Here is a 19125-nt window from a genome sequence, read left to right as displayed (position 1 = left end):
GTTTCGGGCTTCAATTGGCATTTTGGCTTCACCCTCCTGAGGTGCACAGGAACTTGGGGCTCAGCTGTAAGAGTCTGTGGGTGTCCGATCGCTGCTTCCACCTGACACACCATTTTAACTAAGTCCAGTATGATATTTCCCTCTGTTTGCACCAACATCTTCTCACATATTCTTGGGCAGCTAGCATGCTTGATGAGTTGGTCCTGTATCATCTCATCAGTATTTTCAGCAACCTCTCATGTTGCCGCCAGATCTCGCAGAGCGCCAACATACTCGGAAACAGTCTCATGCGGTCCTGTCTTCTTCTTCTTCGATTCCGGCAGTTAAGACACTGTTTAGCGTATTACTGCCCTCCACAGGTCCGACGATGAACTAGATTTTTACATATAGTCCTGTATTGTGCAGGAATTGCAAACTTGCCTTGGAGTTCAATTTGTGGTTCTCACAGTGTCTAAACGAAGAAAACTGAACTCCAAGTCCTAACATTCTATCAAACAACGTTTGTCTTTCTGTCCTATATTTTCTACACTCCAGAAAAACATGTTTTGCTGTCTCAGGACTCCCACACTCACATAAACCAGACACATGTGTCCTACAATAAACAAAGAGTGATTTAGCCCACAGTGACCCAGTCTTAATCTACAGTTTAACTGAATCCCTATGGGAATGAAAGGTGCAGGTACATCTTTTTTTTAAAAATTTTATTTATCTTTTTTTTTTTCATTCTTAACTTGAGGTGGTAAAGACAAGTAGTGTCGACCCCTGCTTTCTTTTTCCCACCCTCTCTGCCATTCCTTCATTAACCCTCTTTAATTATTTCTCTCAGCTCCACTCTCCCCCAGGATATATGAACATCTACCTCTCTATTCAAACTCTGTTTTGCAATCTGATCCACCTGCTCATTCCCCCCAACCCGGTACCCAGCAAAAGGTGATGTTAGATCCAAACCTAATTCTAAAGAACACCGTTAAAATGTCAATAATAATATCAGGTCGAGCCTTAGATTTCCCCCTTCTTAAGGCTTCCAGAGCAGCTGCAGAGCCAGTACAGATGATGACCTCTCTAGATCTGGTTTCCTCAATCCACCTTAAAGCCCATAAGATTGCCATTAGCTCTGATGTGAAAACAGAGCTCCCATTAGAGATGCGCCAGCCAATCTTCACCCCAAGCTGCTCCACATACATCCCAAACCCAGCTCTCCCACTACCTGGATCTCTAGATCCATCTGTAAAAATAATTAAAGTATTGTCTCTAAATGAATTTAGATGTTCTGCTATTCTTGGAGTTACCAGCTTCTTAACTTTTTCCTGTAAAGAGACCAGTTCAATGTTCAGCTTGGGCAGCATCCAATATAGCATAGGTAACAGCTTGTATATTCCGCTACACTAACCTGTTCCAAACACAGCCTCCCAGCCCACTGATTTATATTTGCAAAAAATGTTTTATACTTAGTGCCTCCATCAGACTCTTGTAGCAGGCACCTTGCTGGAAAAGTTTGATGACACCCACTTAGTTTTACCCCAATATTGCAACCCAAACTTAAGGCGCTTTAACCATAAGGGCATTTCTCCCATTTCAATAAGCAGGGCAGGGACTGAAGAAGCTCTGAAGGCCCCAAAGCAAAGCCTCAAAGCCCTGGCCTGCAGCACATTTAGCCTTGCCAGAACAGATTTAGATGCAGATCCATACACAAAGCACCCATAATCAAGAGAAGATCTAATCATGGCCTGGTAAATTAGAAGCATTGTCTCCCTCTCCCCCTGTCCCCCCACTCACAGCCAGCCAGACTTCTCATAACATTCAAGACTTTTTCAAATTTCAACAGAATTTTACTGACATGCGCAGCCCAAGTCATCGCTCTTCAAACCAAACGGCCAAAAATTTGAAAGCTTTGACCTTCTCCATACATATACAGTCCAATCCTAGGCAGCTTCCTTTTAAAGCCAAACACCATATATTTAGACTTAGAGGCAGATATTTTGAAGCCCCATGTGTTCCCCCATTCCTCTACTGACACTAATGCTCTTTGAATCTGCTTTAAGATAAACTCAGCATTTCGCTCTCTTGTCCAGATTGTCGGCAAACCTAGACAACCTGAATGCTCCCTCTACTTTGCAGAAAATGTCATTGATCATTATATTACAGTTTTTCTCGATTGTTTACACACATTTTCTGAAAGCATGCCTCATACTCTCAGAACTCTACACACAAATCAAAAATCACACACACAATGGGCAAAACCCCTCAATTCTCCTGCAAAATGAAACTTAACATTCAAAACAATGTTATTTCTTCTCAAAATGGTATTTTTTTTTTCAAATTGCACACACAAAGCATCAAATGAATAGACATTTAGAAGAACCAGTTGAACACTGATGTGCTCAATGTAAAACACTATGATGAACGGACAATACTTCTTCTTCATTGATCATAATGACTTAGGCCTTTTTTTTGTTCAGTGTTACACTTACTACAGACAGCTCAAACATGACTGTGTTGTAAAATATTTGAGAATATTGTTTTTATACTCAGGACACACAAATACGCGGTAACAAATATATTTTATCCACCTTGTGTTGGTAATCTTTCAGTTCTGCAATACAAATAGTAAAATACTGTAAATACTGTGTAGGAATACAAAGTACGAATACATTTCCCAAATACTTGAAACGTACTTTATTTTTACAGTCAACAGAACAGTTCACAGTCAATACTGTACTACTGTACTCATTGAGTACTGTACTGATACGCAGTACTGCAATTTTCTAGTGAGAGTAGATTTCTTACCTATTCTCATTACTCTCACTCCTCTGGCTCTGCCTCTGTTTCCAATGTTGGCACCCATTGCTCCAAAGCAGAAGAGCCTTTTATGTTGGCCTTTTATGCTAAAGCTCTGATTGCTAATTGTAAAACTGTGTGACAGGTGTTTGCCCATGTGATGAGTCAGTGTGCATAGTAGGGCAATTGACTTTAGAATTTTGAATGACAGTGTGTTCCTTGTGAAAACAAGAGATTTTCTCCATGAAAGTTGTGCCAAATGCAGAAAATTGTGTGTAGTGTTTTGAAAAAAGTGCGTTTTAGAACTGCAATTTGAGTGTAAAGCAGGAATTGTGCTTGTAGTTTAGCAGAATTGGTTCAGGGGGTTGGTGCATGAGTTACATGTTGTGGTCATTGTGTCTCAAGTACCAGATTTTGTGTGTAAACAATCGAGAAAAACTGTAATTAAAACTGGACTAACAACACTTCCCTGTGGGGTTCCATTCTCTATTTCTACACTCTTTGAACTAACACACCATTAAAAAATCCCCAATCCAATTTAACATCCGCCCCCTCACTCCTAAATCAAACGTTTTAATCATTAAACCCTCCTTCCACAAAGAATCACATGCCTTTTCAATATCTAAAAATACACTGACTACACTTTCCTTATTGTTAAATGCCCGTTTAATGTCCTGTTCTAAGACTGCAACTGACTCCATTGAGAACCTCTCATTTCGGAAGCCATTCTGAAAACCAACAAAGATTCCTTTGGTCTCTAAAAAATACACTAATCTATTAGTAATGATTCTCTCCATTATTTTACACAGCACTGCTGTGAGTACTATAGGACGGTATGAACTAGGATCAGATGCCTCCTCGCCTGGCTTCATGATAGGGACCACAACCACATGTTTCCATTCCTTTGGCAAGCAACCCCCTGCCCACACAGTATTACAGTTTTTTTCAGTCGCTAACAAGCACTCACCCATACTTCTGATACTTTTTCTAAACTCTTAACACAGACTCACACCTACAAAGCACAATTGGCCAAATGGATAATTTTCTTCTCAAAAACACATATTGTTAAATATATACTAACTCTTCATTTCAAAATAGAACACACCTTTCTCTGTACAAACTAACTTTACCAAAACACTGGAAATCTGACCCACAATGACATTATGTTGTCAAAGAATAACACTTGTTTTCACTTCAGAAGGTACATGCAGTCAGTCAAAGTACACCAGGCTTCAAAACACTGGCTATTGTTGATATTACTGCATAGACTTGTGTTTGTTTCAGTTTTACAGATATTTGCATGTAAAACATGCAATACAACATTTCTACACTAAATTTCCTGGTTGGGAACTGTATGTAAAAGCATTCCACTAAAAACCAAATCATTTTTTTATTCATTTACTGTTTACTACAAGAGGTACAGTAGATATAGGTACTGTTTACAGTGGGATAGAACAGAACACTTTTACAGTACTGCTTACAGTAAAGTGAACAAAATATCCATGAAACACAAAAGAACATTCTGAAAAAGAAAAAAAATGCAAAAAGCTCAAAATAATAAAAGCACAACATTTCTAAAGTAATTATCTAATCTCTGCGGTCTTCAGGGTTAGGCCACATGTTTTCATCAACATCGCATCTGATATTATCCAAGGCAATGCACCTGGGATAAAAGCGTTTAGTATGACGGATCCACCCTTGGCAGTTATCAGCTGTGATTTCCCTGCAGCCAGCATCCATGGCTTCAAGGAGGGACATCTGGTCATGTGGCTGATGGTCATAAACCTTCCACCTCCAAGCAGAAAAGAACTCCTCTATGGGGTTGAGGAAAGGTGAATAGGGTGGAAGGAACAGACGCACTAGTCTTGGGTGGGCTTCAAACCATGCTGTAATTGCTTGGGAATGATGGAATGCCACATTGTCCCAGATGATCACAAAGGTCCTCATGTTTTCACCTTCTTGATTCTGCTGTGGGATGAGGTGATGGTGGAGATCATCAAGAAAGGCAAGGAGGCGCTCTGTATTGTAGGGTCCAACCTGACATCTGTGAAGCAGCAATCCTGCGTTTGAAATCGCCGCACACATTGTTATGTTTGCCCCTCTCTGTCCTGGCACATCAGCTGTGGCCCTTTGTCCAATAACATTTCGTCCACGACGACGCCTTTTGGCCAGATTGAATCCCACCTCATCAAGGTAGATGAACTCATGAGGTGCCTGGTTGGCCTCCAATTCCATAACTCTCTGAAACAAAGTTTCAAATGCAAATCATGTCATTACTGTACACCATACTATGCTGTAACCAATTACAGTGCTGTACTGTCTAGGTTACCTGCTTGCAAAGTGCAAAGCTTTTAGAATTGAAGATTGAATTGAATATTCACTATACCTGGATGTATTGTTGCCGTAGCTCTTTGACTCTTTCACTATTCCTCTCAAAGGGAACAGTGTAGAGCTGCTTCATCCGCACTCTGTGTTTGGATAATGTCCGTGCAATTGTTGTGAGGCTGATACTGTCAACATTTTCAAACATGTCATTGTCTTCTACAATCCGAGTTTGCAGTTCATGGAGTTTTATTGCATTATTTGCAACTACCATTTCCACAATGGCAAGCTCTTGATCATTATTGAGGAGCTTTCCTCTTCCCCCAGAGGGAGGAAGACGTTGCATCCTTTAGAGGGACAAAAAATTCTATGTTAGCGTTTCTGTATGGCCTTACTGTATTGACATGTCAAGTGAGAATACAAATAATCCATGTAAAATGCAATACATACCTGTTGCTTTGTCGAAAAATGCGTACAATGGAGGCAACTGTTGACCGCCTCACATTGGGCTGCACTCTTTCACCAGCCTCTCTTAGTGAAAGACCATGGTTGATGACATGGTCAATGATAGTGGCACGAATTTCATCACTGACTACCGTTCTTGTAGCCCTTGGAATGCCACCACCACGCATTCTTATACCCCTACCTTGCCCTCTCCTTGGGCCTGCTCTTACACCTGCCCCCCTCACTACACCTCTCACTGCACCTGCCCCCCTCACTACACCTCTCACTGCACCTGCCCCCCTCACTACACCTCTCACTACACCTGCACCTCTCCTTCGTACTCTTCCTCGTCCAGACATTACAATGTTTTTCTTTTTACTGCTTCCAAGAGAAATCACTCCTCAAAGTCCTCCTTTTATAGTTATCAATGCAGCTGAAATCATTGGAATCAGCTGTAGTTGGCCCAATTTACCCCACATAAATCAGCTGTGTGTCAATTATTCAATTGCTAGTTCATTATCAGCTGAGATATATTGTTTTTGAACTTATATCAGTGCAGAAGTAGAGGATTTTATACTGTATCTAAGGTTTGGAGTATTGTTTTTGCTATTGTGGCATGTTGTGTGTTAACATTTGTAAATAATACAAAAACAATCCATAATTTTGTTGGGAGGTATCGCGTGTCTCTTAAGAAAATGTAAGCATTGTGGAAATGTGTTCACTGACTGCATATTGTGTGAAAACGACATGAAATGTGTGAATGGTATGGCCACAGAAGTCCGATGCTGTGCTAATTGTGTTTAGAGCTTCGAAAATGTGTTAACTGATTGGACAAACGCTTGTTAGTCACTGAAAAAAACTGTAAATAAAGCCAAAATGTCCTCAAGTACCATATCATCCATATGTTTAAATAACTTGTATGACAACCCATCTCTCCCTGAGGTAGTATTTGTCCCAGACATAATTGCTTCTTTCAACTCTTTAATAGTAAAAAGATTAATGGGATTAGCATTATCTAAACTCCCCTCCAATTTCCACTGATTAACTGCCATCAACTCTGTCCTCTTCCTACATCTCTCAACTCCCAGACTCCCTGAGCTGTGCACTGCTTGAAAACTTTCAACAAACATGTCTGCTTTTTCTTTATTGGAAACTGCTACAATCTCTCCTTTCCGTTACACAGGTGTTGATCTGCTTTTATATATCCCTGACATTTTTTGTACAGCTGACCACAGCTGCCTTACTGGAGTCTCAGGACCTAGCGTGCCACAAAACTCCCTCCAACTACATCTCTTCGCCTCTTTAATAACTCTTCTTATCACTGCCCTCAGTCTTTTGTACTCTGTTGCATTAAACATTATTGGATACTTTTTTTAGTCTTCTATATGCTACATTCCTATTCCTTACAGCTTTGTCACATTCTTTATTCCACCATGGAACCAGCATACGGGGCCTAGGTGTCTGCTTCAAAGGAATGGAACACCGAGCAGCCTCATGTAACATGGAGCTAATGGCAGCATTCCAATTGTCCATAGAGTCCTCACTATCAACCTCTCCAATTAAGCTTTGGGCACTCTCCTGGAATTTAACCCATTTAGCTTTAGAAAAATTATATTTAGGGACTTTGTCCTCCACTTCTTTCCTCAAATCCCTACCAAACCTGCAAATAATAGAATAATGATCGCTACCCAGATTGTATTTTCTAAGAATATCATACCTAGTTGGCCTTCCATCATTTATCACTACTAGATCATACTTATCTAAAAAATCTTCTATTATCACAGCATTACTATCCCTGTGATCACTGCCCCATAAAGGATTATGCGCATTAAAATCTCCAACCCATATAACAGGACACCTTACCTTCTCCATTATATCATCAAAATCTGCCATTACCAAAGTTTTACAGGGATTATAATAATTCAGCACAGTTATAGAATTATGACTGCTCCAAACCTCCACAGCCAGACACTCATTACAAGAATAAACATAAACTTTTCTGTATTACAATCCGTTCTTAACAAAAGTTGCACGACCTTACCTCAGTGTCTCTGCAGGCCTGTTCCATTGCCATAGGGAGGTTAAGGTCAATCCAGGGATGGGGGATATTTTCCCCAGTGCTTAGTGAGAGAAGACAGTGCTTGTGATGTTGATAAGATCCTGTGGCCAGACCCCAACAGACGGGATGATCCATAAGCCCACTTGTGCACAATTGTGTTTTTCTGTTTACAGTAGAGTATTGTTTGTTTTATTTTTGTTTTATTTTTGCTTTAACCGAATTAACTGTACTGTAAAATACACTACTGTAATGTAATGATTTTGAATTGAATATTTCATTTTTTGGTTGTTGTGAAAATGTGCCCTCTGTGTAACTGAATCAATTAGTGAAAACGAAAGACTGCGGTGTCTTATATAAAGTAGACTAGTGGGTTGCTGCTGATCTGAAAGTGTATTCATAAGTGGGTATCATTTTGTCATCAGAGTGAAATTTTGACAAAGGATTGTTAGGTTTTGATAGTAAAGTTTCAATTTGACATAGATGTGAATGGTTTATTTCCCGGTGTTGTGCTTTATTTGCTTGTGTGTAGAGTTTTGACACAATGAGCCAAGTTTTGCAAAATGTTTTCAAGCAATGGGCAAAAACTGTAAGAAGCTTACTGGTAAATAGGAAATACCCAATACCTTATAATAGGGCTGTGAAGTAGCAACTGAATGCACAACAATTAGTAAATTGGACAAATGAGATACAGCTCTTTTTATTGTATTTTAGTGCTTCCTCATTTTATATGAATATTACAGTTTTTCTCGATTGTTTACATACAAAAACTGGTACTTGAGACACAATGACCACAACATGTAACTCATGCACCAAACCCCTGAACCAATTCTGCTAAACTACAAGCACAATTCCTGCTTTACACTGAAATTGCAGTTCTAAAACACACTTTTTTCAAAACACCACACACAATTCTCTGCATTTGGCACGATTTTCATGGAGAAAATCTCTTGTTTTCACAAAGAACACACTATCATTCAAAATTCTAAAGTCAATTGCCCTACTATGCACACTTACTCATCACATGGGCAAACACCTGTTACACAGTTTTACAATTAGCAATCAGAGCTTTAACATAAAAGGTCAACAGGGGAGCTCTTCTGTTTTGGAGCAATGGATGCCAACATTGGAAACAGAGGCAGAGCCAGAGCCAGAGGAGTGAGAGTAATGAGAATAGGTAAGAAATCTACTCTCACTAGAAAATTGCAGTACTGCCAATCAATACAGTACTCAATGAGTACAGTAGTACAGTATTGCCTGTGGACTGTTCTGTTGACTGTAAAAATAAAGTATGTTTCAAGTATTTGGGAAATGTACCTATTTTGTATTCCTACACTGTATTTACAGTATTTTACTATTTGTATTGCAGAATTGAAAGATTACCAACACAAGGTGGATAAAATATATTTGTTGCCGCATATTTGTGTGTCCTGAGTATAAAAACAATATTCTCAAATATTTTACAACACAGTCATGTATGTGCTGTCTATAGTAAGTGTAACACTGAACAAAAGTCATTATGATCAATGAAGAAGAAGTATTGTCCGTTCATCATAGTGTTTTACATTGAGCACATCAGTGTTCAACTGGTTCTTCTAGATGTCTATTCATTTGATGGTTTGTGTGTGCCATTTGAAAACAAAATACCATTTTGAGAAGAAATAACATTGTTTTCAATGTAAAGTTTCATTTTGCAGGAGAATTGAGGGGTTTTGCCCATTGTGTGTGTGATTTTTGATTTGTGTGTAGAGTTCTGAGAGTATGAGGCGTGCTTTCAGAAAATGTGTGTAAACAATCGAGAAAAACTGTAATATGCAGAAATTATGATTTTTTTCTCAATAGCTTCCATGTCATGTGGCCCACTGACTCCAAACCAGTGGCAGATCGTATTACTAAACTGGAGGAATGAGACACACCATTTTTTATTGTACTTTAGTGTTTCCTCTATTTTATACATTACAGTTTTTTGCCGATTGCCAAAACACAATTTTGCAAACTAGTGTGGTTTTATCAAAATACTTAACACAATTGACAAAACCACACACCCAAATTGCAAAATACCTCATACATCTGACATATAGCATTATCAAAATCAAACTTTTGCGCCGGATTGCAAACACTTTTATATTCATATTACAGATTCTTGTCTAATGAACTACACACTGTTGGGCATAATGAAAAGCACTCCTATCTTTAGTATGCTTTACCATAATACTAACATAGTTCAAACTGTAGAGGATTCTTCAGATTGTTCACATGCATAGAATTACAGTTTTTTTCAGTGACTAACAAGCGTTTGTCCAATCAGTTAACACATTTTCGAAGCTCTAAACACAATTAGCACAGCATCGGACTTCTGTGGCCATACCATTCACACATTTCATGTCGTTTTCACACAATATGCAGTCAGTGAACACATTTCCACAATGCTTACATTTTCTTAAGAGACACGCGATACCTCCCAACAAAATTATGGATTGTTTTTGTATTATTTACAAATGTTAACACACAACATGCCACAATAGCAAAAACAATACTCCAAACCTTAGATACAGTATAAAATCCTCTACTTCTGCACTGATATAAGTTCAAAAACAATATATCTCAGCTGATAATGAACTAGCAATTGAATAATTGACACACAGCTGATTTATGTGGGGTAAATTGGGCCAACTACAGCTGATTCCAATGATTTCAGCTGCATTGATAACTATAAAAGGAGGACTTTGAGGAGTGATTTCTCTTGGAAGCAGTAAAAAGAAAAACATTGTAATGTCTGGACGAGGAAGAGTACGAAGGAGAGGTGCAGGTGTAGTGAGAGGTGTAGTGAGGGGGGCAGGTGTAGGAGCAGGCCCAAGGAGAGGGCAAGGTAGGGGTATAAGAATGCGTGGTGGTGGCATTCCAAGGGCTACAAGAACGGTAGTCAGTGATGAAATTCGTGCCACTATCATTGACCATGTCATCAACCATGGTCTTTCACTAAGAGAGGCTGGTGAAAGAGTGCAGCCCAATGTGAGGCGGTCAACAGTTGCCTCCATTGTACGCATTTTTCGACAAACCAACAGGTATGTATTGCATTTTACATGGATTATTTGTATTCTCACTTGACATGTCAATACAGTAAGGCCATACAGAAACGCTAACATAGAATTTTTTGTCCCTCTAAAGGATGCAACGTCTTCCTCCCTCTGGGGGAAGAGGAAAGCTCCTCAATAATGATCAAGAGCTTGCCATTGTGGAAATGGTAGTTGCAAATAATGCAATAAAACTCCATGAACTGCAAACTCGGATTGTAGAAGACAATGACATGTTTGAAAATGTTGACAGTATCAGCCTCACAACAATTGCACGGACATTATCCAAACACAGAGTGCGGATGAAGCAGCTCTACACTGTTCCCTTTGAGAGGAATAGTGAAAGAGTCAAAGAGCTACGGCAACAATACATCCAGGTATAGTGAATATTCAATTCAATCTTCAATTCTAAAAGCTTTGCACTTTGCAAGCAGGTAACCTAGACAGTACAGCACTGTAATTGGTTACAGCATAGTATGGTGTACAGTAATGACATGATTTGCATTTGAAACTTTGTTTCAGAGAGTTATGGAATTGGAGGCCAACCAGGCACCTCATGAGTTCATCTACCTTGATGAGGTGGGATTCAATCTGGCCAAAAGGCGTCGTCGTGGACGAAATGTTATTGGACAAAGGGCCACAGCTGATGTGCCAGGACAGAGAGGGGCAAACATAACAATGTGTGCGGCGATTTCAAACGCAGGATTGCTGCTTCACAGATGTCAGGTTGGACCCTACAATACAGAGCGCCTCCTTGCCTTTCTTGATGATCTCCACCATCACCTCATCCCACAGCAGAATCAAGAAGGTGAAAACATGAGGACCTTTGTGATCATCTGGGACAATGTGGCATTCCATCATTCCCAAGCAATTACAGCATGGTTTGAAGCCCACCCAAGACTAGTGCGTCTGTTCCTTCCACCCTATTCACCTTTCCTCAACCCCATAGAGGAGTTCTTTTCTGCTTGGAGGTGGAAGGTTTATGACCATCAGCCACATGACCAGATGTCCCTCCTTGAAGCCATGGATGCTGGCTGCAGGGAAATCACAGCTGATAACTGCCAAGGGTGGATCCGTCATACTAAACGCTTTTATCCCAGGTGCATTGCCTTGGATAATATCAGATGCGATGTTGATGAAAACATGTGGCCTAACCCTGAAGACCGCAGAGATTAGATAATTACTTTAGAAATGTTGTGCTTTTATTATTTTGAGCTTTTTGCATTTTTTTTCTTTTTCAGAATGTTCTTTTGTGTTTCATGGATATTTTGTTCACTTTACTGTAAGCAGTACTGTAAAAGTGTTCTGTTCTATCCCACTGTAAACAGTACCTATATCTACTGTACCTCTTGTAGTAAACAGTAAATGAATAAAAAAATGATTTGGTTTTTAGTGGAATGCTTTTACATACAGTTCCCAACCAGGAAATTTAGTGTAGAAATGTTGTATTGCATGTTTTACATGCAAATATCTGTAAAACTGAAACAAACACAAGTCTATGCAGTAATATCAACAATAGCCAGTGTTTTGAAGCCTGGTGTACTTTGACTGACTGCATGTACCTTCTGAAGTGAAAACAAGTGTTATTCTTTGACAACATAATGTCATTGTGGGTCAGATTTCCAGTGTTTTGGTAAAGTTAGTTTGTACAGAGAAAGGTGTGTTCTATTTTGAAATGAAGAGTTAGTATATATTTAACAATATGTGTTTTTGAGAAGAAAATTATCCATTTGGCCAATTGTGCTTTGTAGGTGTGAGTCTGTGTTAAGAGTTTAGAAAAAGAAGTATAGTCAGAAGTATGGGTGAGTGCTTGTTAGCGACTGAAAAAAACTGTATTTGCAGATACACACATGCTGTTGAAACATTTATTTATTTTTTTTATCTTTCACCGAACAAGTCTGTGCAACATATGCACAGCAGATATATTTACATTGGAGTGAACAAAAATATGCTCACAAAACAGTAAACTGAAAAAGAAAATTGCAGTGTCAGCCCATGGTTGATGATATGATCAACCACGGTTGCTCTGATTTCATTTGAAAGTTGTCTTCTTTGGCCATGACCTCCACTACCAGCTCTACCACTCATTCTTCATCCCCCTCTCATTCTCACCCTCCCTCCTCCTCCCCCTCACCTGTGGTCTTTTAGTGCTTACTTCCTGATTGAAGTGGTAACAATTACGGTAACAGTTGTTACACAAATTATGAACTTTGTTTCTGTCCAGTTCAAGGCACATTTGTGTAATGATCTGGTCTCAGCAGATACCTTGAATCTGTTGATTGCTATGTCATTTGTAAGAATAAGACTCATTTTGTAAGTCTCAATCTGTCAGTTTTTTTTTCTTCAAAAATCTCACCAATAGTCACATCTAATGGGTTGTTTTTCAACAATTTCTTCGGGGGGGGTATGCTCCTGAAAAGACAAATATGTTGTAAGTTCTGCTGTGACAGGTCTTTCTCCATTTCCCCGCACTGACCCAATCCTCATTTCAACCTCTTTATGCCAAAACTGGACTGTGACACATGATGATGAGTGTGTTTGTTGGATGCTTAACTTATCTGGGTTAAGGATTTGGTTCTTATGAATAGTCATTGTGAGCTCTCAGCCTTGGGGAGCAGAGCAACAGACAGAGCTGTCTGTTTGTTTACCAGAGAGGCTGCTGTACCAACTTGCCTCTGAAGTCCAATGTCATATAAAAGTAGGAAGGAGCTTTCTTGTAATGGAAGAAAGGCTGAGAGCAGCTGGGTGGATACAGATTGTTTGAAAGGTTTTTGTTTTTTTCTTCTGACGCAAACTGGAAGACAACATATTCAAGGTTGTTCAATTATTCATGCTTTGGGATCTTCTCTGAGCCCTATCTCTTCTCATCCAACAAGACTAACAAGACCTTCACAGTATTACCAAGAGGATGTTTGTTTACATGGATCAGATTCAGAGCAGCAAAATAGCTCACTAGGGTCAGATGATTGCCACAGATTTTGAAGGGCAAGGTTCGCAAACACCCAGCAGAGGGCATTCATGCACATGTTTTGATGAACGGCCTTGAGACATGGCAGGAGGAATAAATGCAATACACAACAGAGCCAGAAGCAGGCCCTTCTCAGTGTTAGTGTCACACACAGGACAGTGCACAACACAAAGGAGGACTTTCATTCATCATTGTCTCCTTTTTCTGAGATGCACACAGCAACGCACTCTCTCTCACACACACACACTACTCACACATAACTAACACAGACACACCCACACACACACACACACATACACACACACACACACACACACACACACACACACACACACACACACACACACACACACACACACACACACACACACACACACACACCCAACCCCAAAAACAACGCAAGGAACCCTCACCACCTCTATATGTGCAGCCCATCACTTTGGGTAATGGAGAAGGAGAGTACTCTGTTGAGGAATCTTAAATGGAAAAGTACAGTGAAGTGAAATGATTTGTTCTCAACAGATCAATAATAAAATATCATTTTTGTCCATCTCGAGGTTCAAAAAATGCACCTGATGTGTTCAGTGGGCTAAAAATATATACACAGATAAAGGTCAAGGTCAACTTTGTCTTACATGCCAATTAATTGGAATCACAGTAAAAAAATGTGCATGATACATCAGTATCGGCACATATGTTGTCAAATATGTGTTGATATAGAAAATGTGTTTTTATTGAACATAATTCAGAAAAAAACGCCTTGGATGATTTTTTTTTTATATTACGTTAAAAATTAAAGTTTACTATGTCAATGTACTGATGAGATGAAAATCTCCTGCACCCATTACGTACATATCGTCATCACACGTGTTTGATGAGCACAATCCAGTGATGATCGTAAAACATTTTTCACATATGAATAATGCATATGAGAATATCAGCAGATATGTGATATCAGTACTTTATTACTCCCTAATGTTAGTATCGGCATTGGCCACAGATTATCCAGTATTGGTCTGGGCTTGATTGTAGTAACCTATTGGGTTGTTTTACTGATGAGAACAGGTTGATAAAGCTGTTCCGAGGAGATCTATGCATTAAGTTCTCAGTATCTGTTCTGTCCACCTCAGCCTTCTTGTTGGAGTGCTGCTCTCCTTTAAAGTGACCTTCTCTAGGGATCTAACATTTCCTCTGCATGTGAGCAAAAATGACATGCAAATTAGAAAAAATATTTTTTGCCACACCAACTCTGAGTTCAAACACTGAGGTTGGCAAAAGCATGTCTGAGCTGGGCTCTGATACTTATTATTAGCAAAGAGAAGTATAGAAGACATTGCAAAATCAGTTAAACTTTTCTTGATTACAAATGGATAATAATATGTTTATTATTGTAATAGTTTTAAGCCAATATTAAGTAGCTCACACTGATAAGTTGTGCTTGATTTGGTAGTTGAAAGCTGTTATTTCAGATTGTTAGATAAATACTTAAAGGGTAATTCCACCATTTTTCCACATTTAAGTGAGTTAACAGGTCTTGGGAGTACTGCTGCATATGTGATAAAAGTAGTATAAAGCCTTTTGTGGCTCCAGAGGATACTGCATGTCATCGGATAACTTGCCTCTGGTGATGTCACTCTAGCTAAGTTGCGCTGTGGGTAATGAGGCACCAGGTTTTGAAAAGCAGTCCACTGGTCCAGCATCACAATCGATACAATAGAACCGGAGATATAAGCTTTTTCTAGTCCACGCAGTCTTCTTTGATTTCAAAACCTGTTGCCTACATTACCCACAGTGCAACATAACAACTGATTGACTTCATTGGAGACAATCCATCACTTTACATGCAGCTCCTTCTGGAGCCACAGAAGGCTTAATACTACTTACTTCACATCAGACACATCAGATACATTGACATGTAAAATTGGCAATGTTACCTTTTAATCAACAGTTAGGTAAATGTAAGTATTGGTCTGGGCTTACTAATAAGTGACACAGATGTCAAAACTTGAATGATATATGCTCAAAACTATATGCATTTGTATTGCTTGTTAATAGATTTGTGAGGTTTCAAACTGACACCCTATCCCCATTTACTTCACCACCATGCTGAGCGTTGATGTGTCCACCAAACTGCCCCCGATAAGTAGGTTGGCAACTTGCATGGCGGCCTCTGCCATCAGTGTTTGAAGGTGTGTGTGAATCGTGGTGACAAGTATCATTAAGCACTTTGAGTGTTCAGTGGACTGGAAACTATGGTGCTATCGAAATGAAAGTCCATTTCACTTGGTCACCATGGCATCTTAACATGGTCACAGTTACAGCTCTATAACATGCTGATTTTCAGTAGGTGTATTGTTTACATGGCATGGTTCATTATCTTATTTTAGCAAACCATCATGAATGTTTATACCAAAAATGGACAAGTTTACTTTACAGACTCGAGACTTGTTGGTCTTGACCTAGAATTGTGTTGCCAAGACTTAAGTTTGACTTTGTCCCACCTCCGTTCTAATGCAATTTATGAATTGTATCATTGAACTACTCTACATATACCTTACCTTGTATTGGTCTTAAAAAAATATTCAATTTGAAGATAACAGTGATGTTGCGTGGGGACAATTGCTTATAGAAATATGTAAACAAAAGATGGTACATCCGCTGAGACTCTTTCTGCTTTTGACTCCAGCTGAAGATGATGAGCTGACCTTGAGCATTTGAATAACTTGTGGGAGTAATGATTCACTGCTGCATTACATGATGTGACAGCACATAATTTCCCACTCATTTCCATAGAAAAGCATGCGAGCCTCTGCTCTTGATCCACCCCTGACGCAGATACTGTTACTGTTACTATTAGTGTTGCTACAGCAAGGTGCACTTTAGTGCCCTACCTTGGGTCCAGGGTGTAGGAGGTGGAAGGGAGGGTGTAGGAGATGGGAGGGAGGGTGAAGGCCCTGGGAGGCTCTTGCACCAGCGTTCAAATGTTTACCCCTGTTGAAAAGCAGATCCCGGGGAGGTTAATTAGGCAGTGTGGGTGGGAAGGATGGTGGAAAGTGGCCAAGCTCTCTGGGGAAATCTGACAAATGGAAACGTGTTTCCATTACCAAATCAAAAAATGTACATCAGCCATGTAAAATAGAACTGCTCTGATATGTTTACTATGGAACTGAAGAGGCTTTAAAGATGTTGAATGTTAGCAGAGTTGAAGCCTTTTGAAGTGTTTTATCATCCTATGGCACCAGAACTTGTCCTGAGTTTGGGATAATTATATTGTGCTAATGTGGTGTAAATGCTGTGTGAGAGGCTTTCATCATAATATACTACTGCATACATGTTCATTTTGTCAAGCGATGACTCAGTATCACTAGTCCAACACAACTATAACCCATACACTAATGCAGTGGTTCTCAACCGGTGGGGCCTGCCTGCCCCGCAAGTGGTTGGACTATTATAACACACAAACAAATCATGCTCCTGGCGACTTTTTTTTTTTTTTTTTTTGTCAAAAGCGACTAGCGACAAATCTAGCGACTTTTACTGGTCTTATTGGAGATATGTGTGGTGTTTGGAGTCTCTGACTTGAAAGCACGTATCACTCAATCGTGCTCAAATCGAGGATGATTTGAGGCTATGTTTATCAGACATTGAGCCAAGAATTGAGGATCTTTGCAAGGCAAAGCAGGCTCAGGTCTCACATTAACATTGCCTACCTGCAAGCTTCTGTAAAAAATGCAGATGATATGCCTATTAGGCATAAAGCATACATTCATATCAGAGGTGGAGGAGGAGCGGGGGCTGGCCCCAACTGCAATGAACCAACTATGGGGGGGCCCAGCTTGCAAAAGTTTGAGAACCCCTGTACTAATGATTTAATAGTTGCATGTCAACACAATCAAGTTGCTGTTTCAGAAACTTTTGTTTTTTGGAATTTTTGGAACCAACCATATTTTTCCAAGATGCCAAGTAAAAAAAAAACAACAAACAATTAATGTAATTAATGGTTTTCTCAATGGCTGATTATTCATCTAATAATGCTTTATAGATCATGATGTGGATTCAATTCAAACAGATTCAATGGGCCATTGGACCCCTCAGGGTTGAGATTAATTAGTTCATACCACGTGTGGTCTGATCAAAAGGCACAAGTGTTCAGTGGTTTACTGTTGCCACAGGACTGGACTCTGTATAACCCTCACGAGACAACATCCTCCTCCAACGCTGCTGATGATAGCATAAACCGGGAGGAAGATGTGGTTCCCAGGTCTGAAAAGTGAAGTCATTGTGGAGGTGCATTCAACTTGCTTTCTTTCAATTGGCTAGCAGGGGGTGACCCCACTGTCTACGAGAAGATTGCCCTCCTTCTCACTTGAATTATTACCTCAGTAAAGAGTTTTCTAATGAGTTCAGGGTCTCAATCATCTAAGTCCCCTTCAATAGAGCATTGTGTTGGTTTTGTAAATTACTATGCTACCATATATTTTAAAATACAATGGGCGGGGCATGGCAATCCTTTTCCATGGCAGCACCACAACGTCCAAAATGCCAAAAGTGGTGTAGTCTACAAACCAGCTGGTGACATCATGATGGCTAAGTATTACTCTTTTGCAATCCATGGGTAATAGCAGCTGTCTGGCTGGTAGAGTGGGCCTCTTCTGACTTTGGTTCTAGCTAATTTGCAACAGTGGCAAACATAGTGTCATGGTCCTGTCATTTCTGTTTTAGTATGTGTGTTTTATAGGTGTTTTATAGGTGTTGTCTTTTACTTTTCTCCAGTGTTCTGTTTTCCCTCCTTCCAGTGTTTTTCCTTCTTTCCCCTCATGTGTCTTTCCCTGAATCACTCCACCTGCACCTCATCCCCTTGTTAGTTTGTGCATGTGTACAGTGTTTGTGCTCCCTCTCTTTTTTGTCAGATTGTTGTGTTTTCCCCTGAGTATTTCCCATGTTTCACTTGAGACTGTCCTCCAGGTTATCCCCATGGTATGTTTTCTAGTTTTCATTGCCAGCTTTATGTCTCCACTTGGCTCTTCTGATTTTTGGTTTGAACTTTGCTTTTGATTTTGACTTTGTTTTTTAGGTGTTTGCTCTTCTTGGTTTTTTGTTTGGATTCTTGGTTTTTGGTTATTTCAGCTTAAGTATTAAACCTCACCATTTTGTTTTCGTGTTTCCACCTTGAGAACTAATATTGTTTTTTTTTTTGTTTCCAGTGTTCACCTGCATTCCCATCTACCAGAGGCTCTGCTATCAGAAACCTAGCTCTCTGCACCTCTGCGGCCAACAGCATTGCCTTACACTCCCTGCCGTGTGTCCGCTTTTGGGTCCTACAACCTGCTACCAAGTGTAACAAGAAGAATCATAACACAGATTATATTTGACTAAAAACAGCCATGTAAGAATATGACATCAAATATCAGTTGCATGTGTAAAGTATTTCATAAATAAGTAAAACTCTGGCAATTGCACATCTCAGACAAAAAGGGAAACAT

At 39.7% G+C, this 19125-nt stretch overlaps 2 protein-coding genes across 2 annotated transcripts; one reads left to right on the top strand and one right to left on the bottom strand.

The window, feature by feature from the left end:
* Window positions 1-3717: 3717 nt before the first annotated feature.
* Window positions 3718-5787, bottom strand: LOC119026777. Its single transcript, XM_037111304.1, has 2 exons — window positions 5165-5787; window positions 3718-5019 (listed from the first exon to the last, which is right to left on the bottom strand). Exons 1-2 carry the CDS (start codon window positions 5444-5446, stop codon window positions 4366-4368), a joined length of 936 nt encoding a protein of 311 aa, XP_036967199.1. The 5' UTR covers window positions 5447-5787; the 3' UTR covers window positions 3718-4365.
* A 4083-nt stretch (window positions 5788-9870) lies between these two features.
* Window positions 9871-12450, top strand: LOC119026776. The gene is made up of 2 exons (XM_037111303.1): window positions 9871-11051; window positions 11197-12450. The coding sequence occupies exons 1-2, from the start codon at window positions 10770-10772 to the stop codon at window positions 11848-11850; spliced, it is 936 nt and encodes a 311-aa protein (XP_036967198.1). The 5' UTR covers window positions 9871-10769; the 3' UTR covers window positions 11851-12450.
* The last annotated feature ends 6675 nt before the right edge of the window (window positions 12451-19125 follow it).

The sequence above is a fragment of the Acanthopagrus latus genome, chromosome 10, assembly GCF_904848185.1.
Source record: "Acanthopagrus latus isolate v.2019 chromosome 10, fAcaLat1.1, whole genome shotgun sequence".
NCBI classification, from domain to species: domain Eukaryota; kingdom Metazoa; phylum Chordata; class Actinopteri; order Spariformes; family Sparidae; genus Acanthopagrus; species Acanthopagrus latus.
The sequence above is the reverse complement of the archived record's forward strand: the minus strand, read 5'-3'. Positions and strand labels throughout refer to the sequence as shown.

Coding starts and splice junctions, on each gene's coding strand:
- LOC119026776 (XM_037111303.1), top strand. CDS start 10,770: ATGCAACGTCTTCCTCCCTCTGGGGGAAGAGGAAAGCTCCTCAATAAT. Junction 11,052..11,196: donor TACGGCAACAATACATCCAG/GTATAGTGAATA, acceptor ACTTTGTTTCAG/AGAGTTATGGAATTGGAGGC.
- LOC119026777 (XM_037111304.1), bottom strand. CDS start 5,446: ATGCAACGTCTTCCTCCCTCTGGGGGAAGAGGAAAGCTCCTCAATAAT. Junction 5,020..5,164: donor TACGGCAACAATACATCCAG/GTATAGTGAATA, acceptor ACTTTGTTTCAG/AGAGTTATGGAATTGGAGGC.